This window comes from Anabas testudineus, chromosome 21 (genome assembly GCF_900324465.2).
Source record: "Anabas testudineus chromosome 21, fAnaTes1.2, whole genome shotgun sequence".
NCBI classification, from domain to species: Eukaryota; Metazoa; Chordata; class Actinopteri; order Anabantiformes; family Anabantidae; genus Anabas; species Anabas testudineus.
The window spans coordinates 11,188,969-11,199,173 of record NC_046629.1 but is presented as its reverse complement, the minus strand read 5'-3'; the positions used below and the strand labels follow the sequence as shown (position 1 = coordinate 11,199,173).

At 41.6% G+C, this 10,205-nt stretch overlaps 1 protein-coding gene across 1 annotated transcript in view; it reads left to right on the top strand.

Annotated features, from left to right (window-relative positions):
- The first annotated feature begins 2,426 nt into the window (after positions 1 to 2,426).
- Positions 2,427 to 10,205, top strand: part of LOC113173768 (anosmin-1) — a 36,378-nt gene continuing 28,599 nt past the window's right edge. Inside the window, exons 1-2 of the mRNA XM_026377304.1 lie at positions 2,427 to 2,700; positions 8,406 to 8,453. Coding sequence (XP_026233089.1) covers positions 2,509 to 2,700; positions 8,406 to 8,453 — 240 coding nt within the window. The 5' untranslated portion in view covers positions 2,427 to 2,508. The remainder of the gene's footprint in view (positions 2,701 to 8,405; positions 8,454 to 10,205) is intronic.

Sequence of the window (10,205 nt, the reverse complement as noted above, 5' to 3'; positions counted from 1 at the left end):
GCCTCTTCTGTCTGTTACAATGATGTCATTATGGTAGTTTGCTCTTAGACATAGACCTTGTGCTTTTTTATTTATTGTTGCTGCTGATTTTGCCCCGAGCTGTTTTCTTAAAAGTAGCATCACTTAAGAAATATGATTTATATGAACTCATAGCCTGTACAGACTGAGCAGAAGTTTTGTTCTGTTCTGTAGCAGGTGTTAAAACAATACTAGCTCCATATAATATCAAATCTAACATATAAAACATTATTCATTATAATACAGTTGTATTATAAATATTAAAATACTTCATATGTAATTATTGTATTTTGAATTCTATCCTTTTTTGAACTACTGCTTTCATCTGTCTGAACTAATCCTGTCTTGTGTTTGCTAATCTTTACAACAGAAGCTGACTGCCTGCCCTGATCCTGGTGGCTTCTCATCAAAGCTGTGAACTGTTGAACAGTCCACCTGCATCTTTAAGCATCAAAGATACTCAATTGTTTGATCGTGAGGCATCACCGGAAACCCGATACAAGAGCGTGATCACGTCACAAAAACCTACATTTCTTCAGTGCTGACAGAACAACCAAAAATCTAAATAAATCCAGCTGTCTGGCAAAATAATAATTATTGAGGCAGTTTTTTTAGCGTTATCTCCTAAATGAATCAGATAAAGTTATGAACCCTGTGCACCATGCAAGAAAAATGTATTTGTTGTATATATGTTCTATTGGCTCTTGTGTCAGTTGAACTACCTGAGGCTCTATTTATGTAGGTAAACACACGTTACTAAGGGAGATTCATTGTAAATCTAGGTGTGAATTAATGCTGTGACGTGACTTAGAGATAAAATCTAGTCAGACCAACATACTGTGTTCAGATATCTCTGAGTTCACAGCTGGCAGAGGCTTTGCCCAGTCAATGAAAGCCCGGCGTCAGAGGGATACGCGTCCCTCACACTGCAGGAGATATCAGGACCGCACACAGACACTGTGTTTCCTTCGCTGCACACTATAAACCCCCTCCACCACCACACATGGCTGTAATAAGCCAACAAATTAAGCTGTTATGCTGTTTTTAAGGTACACAGACATCCGTGTTTAAAGGTTTTTAAGAGTAGCAAGGGATTTCTAACCCTAAGGTTCATTGTTTGTCTAAGACCACCAGAGAAATGAACGCGCATCTATCTTATCATTAGAACGGTGTGAGGTGATTTGTATGATACTTACACAAAACAGGACAGTGATGTCATTACTGTGGTCTGCTTCCTTTCAGTGAACAGCTCAAAGGTTTATTGTTTTTAGGTCGATTTCATGAATCATATCATTGCTAGAGAGTGTCTGCTCTTCAGGAAGTCCTAATATGGCCACATTACCACTCCACCGGTGAGGCATTGGTCAAACTAATTGGCCCAATGCATAATAGGCCTGAGGCAAGAACTTAAGCCAGATCTAATGATGGTGTTTAAGTGTGTGTTCACTCCCACTCTGCATACAGTTTAAGAGCAACACCTATAAAACTTCATTATGCTGCTGCTGTAATGGGGGTTCAGGGAAGTACCACGTGAGCTGACAAAAGCAGGAGTGTCTTGTAAACCCTCGGGGGGAAACGTCTAATGAAACGCTCACTCTTTCACTCCAATAAACAGAAAGGATTTCTATTTTTCCTATGTGTCATACTTTCTCCATACCCGAGGCAATGAAATGATGCCAGAAGTTGGGAAGTCCATCGTGAGGAATTCACTCAGGATGGTTTTAATAGTTTTCCATGTAGAATTGTTTTTCCAAGCTACTGTTAAACCAGGAGGCGAAGGGCTGAAGGGAAAGGGCTTCCCTGGGATGCTGGCAAGCTTCACCAGGGCCATAAATGAGGGTTTAATACAGAAGCACTGTCTATTTAGCATTTCAGAAGAGGTACGTCATCAGTAGATGGCACTAGGTCTAACTCAGCTGCATACATTAGAGTAAACTGTTATGTATGTTCGTTAGGGTGGGTGAAAGCTTTTATGCTGCTAAATAATGATCGGATAGATGGAAATAAGGAAGAGAGAGAAAGCACATAAATATATAAACAGATATGAAAATGTACATTTTGATTGTGTTGCTGCATTGTAAAGCTGTTTTCAGATATAATCAAATCACTGGTTATGTATGATGGATAAATACACCATAGTGCAATCTGTGGACTCTGTGTAGATTATTGTAATCGCTGCAGCTCGTTACAGATTCAGATGATGTTGGAAGCTCTGACTAGACTGGAGTATCTTTCCTCCCCTGTCGGGTCCTGTGCTCTCTGAACAGAGCTCTGTGAAGCAGCTACCTGCTTGAACGTCCCTCATGGCTGTCAATCACCGCGGGATCCTCCAATCACAGGACACTTGCGGCCGCGACTCCTCCCCAGCGTATAATTGAAGTTTCTTTAGTTTCTCCGGTGGAGGCTGCAGCAGCAGTACGGTCCGGGCCGCGGAGGGATTACACACACACACACACACACACACACACGCACACACACGACGGCGGGACCATGTTTTGCAGGAGCCTCAACGTGTGCGTGACCCTGTGCTTGTGGATTACGGCGTTAGTGAGTCCGGCCAACGTGTCTGCGAAGAAGCAGGACGACTCCTTCTTCACCAGCAGCATTTACCGAGCGAGATGCGCGTCGAGATGCCTCAGCCTGCACATCACTCGCATCTCCGCCTTCTTCAAGAACTCCCAGGTACGAGCATGTGCTCACCGACTCCTGCCAGCTGTGTTGAACATCAGGGGGGAAACAAACGCGATGTTGTAATGTGTTTTTTATTTTTATTTTTTTTTTTTATCAGTGACAATGTGCGAGTCGATGAAGTCCAACCTGTTTCCCATGAGCCCCATTGTGAGCGGAGAGGAGCAGGTCACGTATGGTGCTGGGATACTTTCTTAGTAACAGTGATCACCAGCCCATATGAAGGGTTCATTTACTGGTGCCCTGTGTGTGCTTTAAGATATATGTGGACACTGTGCAGCTGTAATGATGGAGGCTTTTCAGTGGAGCCACTTTCAGTTTACTTTTCATTCATTAGTCAACTGGAAAATGACTAAGTTAGTTTTCCTTTAAGGTCTCTGTAGTCTTCTCATGTGAGAGGATCACTGCATTACATGTCACTAGTGGTAATACTAAACCAGCCTCCTATCAGAGCATGGTGTGATTCAGACCCTGCTTGAAGCTGCTATAAATCACTTGTATTCTTTTCATGATCTGATGTGTGGTGTCAAAAGTTGTTTTTCATCCTCCACTGGACACACTGTTCTCCTCCAGGACTGGTCCCTGATCCTTCTGCTCTCTGCCTCTTTCACCAGCTATCTATCCAAGTCGTGGCTGCTTTTTGCACACGCACAATTTGCATTTGCATGGCTCGTCATTTTCAAGGTGCATTAACGAAGCAGTAATTGTCAGGGAACGTTGCAGAGCAAGGGCAATTTGTAATTGGGTCCAATGAATCAATGGAGTGTTTTGTTTCTCTGTTGTCAATTAACTCTACTTTGAAAGCACTGAAGCATCTAGATGTAATGCAGTGGTTTTCAATTCAGTTGCTCTATGGTAGTCGGAGACCTAGCGCTGGGTGACACCTGGGGTGAAGGATGAATGGAATTAACTGCAATTAACAACCCTGTAGGACAGAAAACTAGTAGCGCTTTGCATCTAAAGGACACAATGAAAACTCAACTCTGCAAGGACTGTCAGGGATTTGCTTTGATGATTCCAAGACTATGTTGTTGCCCTTTGGGTTGCCAAGTTGTGGAAATAAATTAGTCACCAACTAACTGAGAAGTCAAATAACTGATGGAAGTCTCACCTCTAATGAACAGCTAATAGTCGATCTAATTGACTGCAGAGCCTCCGAGTCTGAGGCAGCTCTACTCAGCCAGGGGAAAATAAGAGGGAGGTATTTGTCTAAAGAGAGGTGCATTTTTGTGGTTAGTGATAAGTGAGGTTGCTTTAGAAAGCTAGTGGGTCTAAGAATAGAAGGCGATTGTTGATAATCTGCAAGGACTGTCTTATGCATTGTGCTCTCACCACTCCTTTCATGTGAAAATGGGGGGTCTGGTCAGCTGCAAAAACATATGTCTCTCTTCCTCCCTGCCGTCTACCCCTCCCCGGCCCTGCCAATAAATGCCAGCATCACACCTCATAGGCATGAGGAGACACACTGAGCTACTGATGTTGGTTACACGGAGGGCACCTTCCTGCTAAATGCTGGCACCCAATTGTGCTAAACGTGATAAGCTCTAATATAGTGTTGCCACCACACTGGAGCACGCTCAGTCAGCGCAAACTACAGGTGGATCTGCTTCCTCTGCCAGATCTTATTACAGCAACGGGTCGACAGGCAGCTCGGAGCTCCACTCCAGTGATTGAGTCGACAGACCTCTTAATGCAACTCGGACATCCTTCAGGGGTCATTTAATACTCGACTTGAAAACCAAGACATACAACACATTCCATTTAATGGAAATGAAATGCCTGGGCTCTATGTCAATGCGGTGACTCTTGCCTACTGTTTCTTAATATTTTACAGTGTCTGTTCAATATCTAGTAATCTATATGGACCATTACTTATTTTGGTTATGATACAAGAGACAATTTGTCCTCTTAACACATTTCGCAGCTGGAATTTAAAACTCTGGTTTTCATATCAACTTTAATTTGATCATTCTGTGTACTGGAATGACACTTTGAGAATTTAGCACTTGCAGATGTTATGAACACCCACACGTCTTTTCTTTTTATGTGTCTGAATCACAGGACAAATCAGAGACTTTGTTTTAATTGTTGCAATTATGAATTAGTACGAAATGGAAACAAGCACAGAGCTGCAGAGTTAGGAAACCCATGGGTAGTTCATTGGTTGTCAGATTTATGGCAACTCCAGATTTATTAATGGAATAGTGTTTCCAAATACAGATTTATTAACATTTTACTCCACTTTTGGGGAACTTGTCACCCCAGCACAATAGACAGAAGGGAACACCCAACCATAAATATTAGCCCGGGACACTCTAAAATATTAAGAGTGAGCTGGGAGCCCTGTGCAATAATGTACTCTGAAAGCATCAGCCTTGTAGTGGATTATTTATGTGGGGACCTATGAAGCCAAAAACAAGGTGTGTCCATGAGACCTTGTTATTACATTCAAACATTCAAAGCAATAAAAATCTAACATTTTAAATTCAGTCATTCATTTCTGATGTGCTGCACAGTAAAGTCTAAGCATCTTGCTTGAGAGATTTGTGTCTTAAGCGAGGGGAAGAAAAAACATTGGAAAGTACTTTTTCCATGTCCCCTTGTTTTTGCCTTTGATATTAAATAACCTGTGGTGGAATCGAATCTCAGCCAGTACTCGTCTCGTGTGTGGAGTTTTTCATTAGTGAAGACAGCAGATGAATAGGGGTCTATGTAGCTTGGCCTCCCTTCTCTGTAAATGCTTTTAAACCATGACAGTCCTGTCTGTAAATCTCAACCCCCAGTGCTGCCTGCTACACCCCAAGCTACCTCATTTGACGAATAGCTTTCATTCCTGAGTGAAGACAACTTTACACCAGTTTTGTTTGAGATTTCTGAAACACCCTTTTAATGTTAACAGTGGATGTGCGCTGAACACATGAGCTCACTTTCAGAGACCCTGTCAAATAATTCATATAAAGTGAATAATTGATGAGTAGAATGACCACAACCCTCACACCCAATCAAGTCAAAGCCCAAATCTTGAGGCCTTTTATTTTAGTGTTGTATGTGCCCTTAAGGAGAAGTTATTTTGGTGTTGCTTGAGAACTCCTGAGCTGTCAAAGGACACAGGGACACCAGTCTGTCCTTTGAAGTCCTGGCTCCTGTCGACTTGGCCAGAAATGTACAAGGTCTCATAGACCAGCAGTATTTTCCAGTAGAAACATATAGGCAAGCTCATAGGCAACATAGAGGCACTAAAAAACTACTTTACTAATGTAACCTGAGAGCAATGTAATCCAAATCAGAGACTCACAGGAAACAAAAGATTTCCTTTTTCAAAAGGTGGAATGCTTTCCTCGAAGATAAAAGGGGTTTTTGTTCAGGTTCCCCACAGTTGTCTAGACAATACAACACGCCCCTGGCCACCTGCTCTGACTTCTCAGCCCTAATGTATCTCTCTGATAAAATTCCTGTTTACACGACTCCACCAGTGTCACCAGCGAAGCAGCAAGTTCACCTAAGCCATGCGTTCGTAGACCACTGTCTGGCCTCGTCTCCTCAACCTCAGTCACACAGGAGAATATCTGGAAAGCATTCATTCACTAGAGTCCTTGACAGTCCTCAGCACTGCATAATGTTCAGACTGCAGAGGAATGTCATGGTGAGTCACAGGGATGAAGTCCTGACCTATAATTATTCCCCCGTTGGTCCCTGACATGGTGGGGTCAGGCCTGGACAGCTGGGGCAACATCCTGCTGAGCTTCTCTGCTACATGAATGCTGTCACACAGCAAAATTAGCTTCTCTGTGGATCTGGCCCTGTCGCCGTTGATGGATGGGCAAAGAAAGGTGTCAAAAAACAGGACTGATGATTTAGAACACGGACTAGAGTTGTGACAATCTGTATAAATTATTCCAACGCATTTTGGTTTTATTTATGAGATGTCACCAAAAAGAGGTTTGGCTTGGGTGGGTGGATCATTTTTCATAAGTTAGTGTGCTTCACTAGGATTTTAATTGTGATACAGCACAAAATTAACAATAATTCATAGTTTAATCAACATTCAGCCAAATGAAGTGAAGGTGTGCTGTTACACACAAAGGGCACAGAACCTGCTGATACACACTGAACACCTCGGCCAAGTTAGGGCTCATTTCCACTTTGGTAACAAATTGAAACAATATTTCTTAGTCTCCTTGGCACTCAGCCTCATATATTTTTCATCCTTATCTGCAGTTTTTGTGGAAGAGGTTCTCTGAAGACATGACCATACAATCATGGATTCCTTTGAAGCCATTTGGCCATTATCCCTGACACTAAAAGCACAGCACTAACCGGTACTGTATGTCAAATTAAACCCTTTAATGATAAGTTCTCTCCTAAGGTCTCATGGGAAATTTCTTCTGGATTACATTGTGGGAAAAGGCTTTGAACTTGACATTGAACTTAAGCAGACTTTTTGCCTGCAGACCCCTAAAGTTTGGCTGTAACCTCCTGGTTCATTGCCTGAATAGAAAAGCAGAGAACATCCAGAATGAAGCGCTGATCTAGGTCATAGACTAGAATGAATTCCATTAACGTAACTCTGAATAATTAACCTATTGAGGATATTTGCATTTGATTATTGCAGTTATTCATGGTTATAAATAACAAGAGGCAGTGGGAAGAAGTTTGGAGGGATGAACATGATATTTGCTCTGTTTTTGCTTCCTAAGTGTCATTTAAAGCAGCAGCAGCTGTTTTTATAAGGAAAAACTCTACAACCCCAGTACACTCTGTCTGCTCTTCAACATACAACAGCAGATAAATAAAGTTAGCGACTAGTTGGAGTGGAGCATCTAACAGCACGATATTTACCACGAGTAGCAGAAGCTTTCAGTATTAAATATTAGAGTTCAGGAGGCCAAAACTCAACTTTAAATGAATGCTAGTGACTCATCGATCTTTTGTGCAATAGGCAACTCTTCCCTAGCAAATTTGCAGCAGGAACCTTTGAGGGTCGTTTTGAAATTCTAAATGTTTACAGGCCAAAAAATGCTTTAATGCAAGTTTAAGACATTGAACTAGCGCAGCACATTATTGTCATTATTCAGCTGGTCATCCATCTATTTCAAACGGCGCACTTGCATTTCAAGGACAGCTCTGTTTGCAGAGAATGACAACATAAGTATTTGTCCTAATGGAATTCAGGAAATGACCACTTGCACAAGCCATTTACCCCCATTGGTCCTTCACTTGACAACTCACAATATTTACACAGAGGATTTATAAATACACAGCGCTATTAGGACCAAATGTTTGCCCCGCCGAAGCACAGAATGTGGCACTTCCACAGCAATTAGAGAAAATTGTCAGTATGTGCAGTCGACGCAGGAGTTCTGACTTCAGCTCCCGCCTCAGTGACCTCGGGGATGTCTGTTGAGAGATCAAACAGGTCCTCAGAGAAGCTGAGGTCACCTTACTCTGCTGAAGCTGACCAAAGCTTTGCCCAGACCCTGGTCCCGCTGACCCCACTTTACTGCTTAGGTTACACGCCCTCAGCACACAAAGCTGACTCAAAGTAAGCTTTGAAAATGTGTCTACTGTTGGCGTTAGTCAAAAGGCCATGACTCAAGGAAAACTGTATTAGAGAAGAGAAAGTCAAACTACATTGTTCATTTATAAAACCTTTGTTGTAAATGTATTTTCTGACAATATATATATTTTCTCTCTTACAGAATAATGGATCCTTGGTGTGGTGCCAGAATCACAAGCAGTGCTCCAAGGTAGTGTGGTTTTACTTCTTTCATGAATGAGACACATGCCACATACATGCCTCATTATGAGAGGATAATACAACATAAAGTGCACGAGTCACGACACGACTAGTTTTGTCATGCCTGCCGGAATCACTCGGAGAGCTGTTAACATGGCCTATGCAGAGAAAACACTTTTCTTTTCAGCTGGTCCTCACTTAAATTGCATCTACTTTACTCATTTACTGGTGTAAATGGATACAATTAAATACAATTTTAAAAGAGTTTGAGTTAAATGCCTGTCAGTTTCTGAAAGCAAAGCATGCTTGTTTATTATAGTCTTGTCATTTGGAATTTTGCTGGGATGCATTACAGTACGCTCCCTGCTTCGCTTGTTTGTGTTTCGTGCCCTGTCCCAAAGAAGGTTGATACAAAGCCGGTGTTGACAGCTCCTCTGAAAGGATGGCGCTGACATATTCTATCAGACTCTCTTGAAGCTGCTGACAAGGCCCTCGGAGATGTGCTGTATAGACTGTAGACAGAGAACACTATGGAACTGGAATAAGAAGGATGATACGTTAGCAGAGCCGGGTCCAAGTAGAAATCTGAGTAATGCTCTCTGTAGCTGTCAAAGGCTCTCACCACCTCACACACAGACCGTGAAACCAGGATTCAAATGCTGTTAACCCGTGGGGACTCAAAATAGGACATATATAGCGCATATTCACAGAAGAGCGGTTTCCCTTTCATGATGTTTGTTTTTACTTCATGCCATAAAATGTGTCAAAATAAAATACAGAAAGTACACGTGATGACAGATTAGATGTAATCCGTGTGTATATTTATTTGCTTTTCTCAAAAGTCCACAGTACTTCTAGAGGAATGCATGCTTAGAATTTGGGCAAATCACAGGATTACGATGATGGTGATTAATTGGATTCTCAGGAAAATGCGGAGTAGTTGATGATTTTTTTTTTTTTTTGTAGATGCATTGCTTACTTTGCACGGCCTTGTATTTGGTGTACAGCACATATTAATCACAATCAGTGTCTGGTATCAACTGCCTTGCAAAACAACTCTTTGTTTCATTTCTAAATTTCTTTTTCTCTTTTTTTTTTTTGAATTTCAAATTGTTTCCTTGGCAATTTGCATTTGGCTGGACTGCAGCAGAGCTATTGTGCTTTGTGCTCTCTACATCTGCAAATGTATAGGCTATTTCCCCCACATCTACCTCCTTTTACCATATGTTTGCAGCATGTTGTTCTATAACATAAATTAAAAACCTATCCTGATTATTAAATAAAAAATTCAAAAGTCCCAAAGTTGAACATGATGTAGTAATTAATGAATCTGGCAATGGTGCTAAGCAGAGGTAAAAAATATATATATTGATGTCTAAATATGGCATCTGTGATTAGTTTGTCTAATGTATATTCTCTCAGGAAGGCAAACCTCCTTTGTTTGCACCATGTGAAACCTCCTTTCCACAGTAATGGCCAAAATCGGCTCTTGGCACTAGTAATTCCCCAGTCATTCAGCAGAGTTTTGTGTTTGAAAAAGACTTGCTGGCTGCGAGTCTGAGCACAGCATACTGTTTTCATAATCAACCAGCTAACATTGCTGAAACTCCCCAAATGTCCAAAAACTCTTTTAATGGACTTCTTCTGCTATGATATGCATCCCAATTAGCGCTCCTTTATCCTACGTGTAGGTTGTAAATGAACGATGCTGGATTTGATTATAGGCCTTTTAACATAATGACATTATTGTGTTGATGCTGTA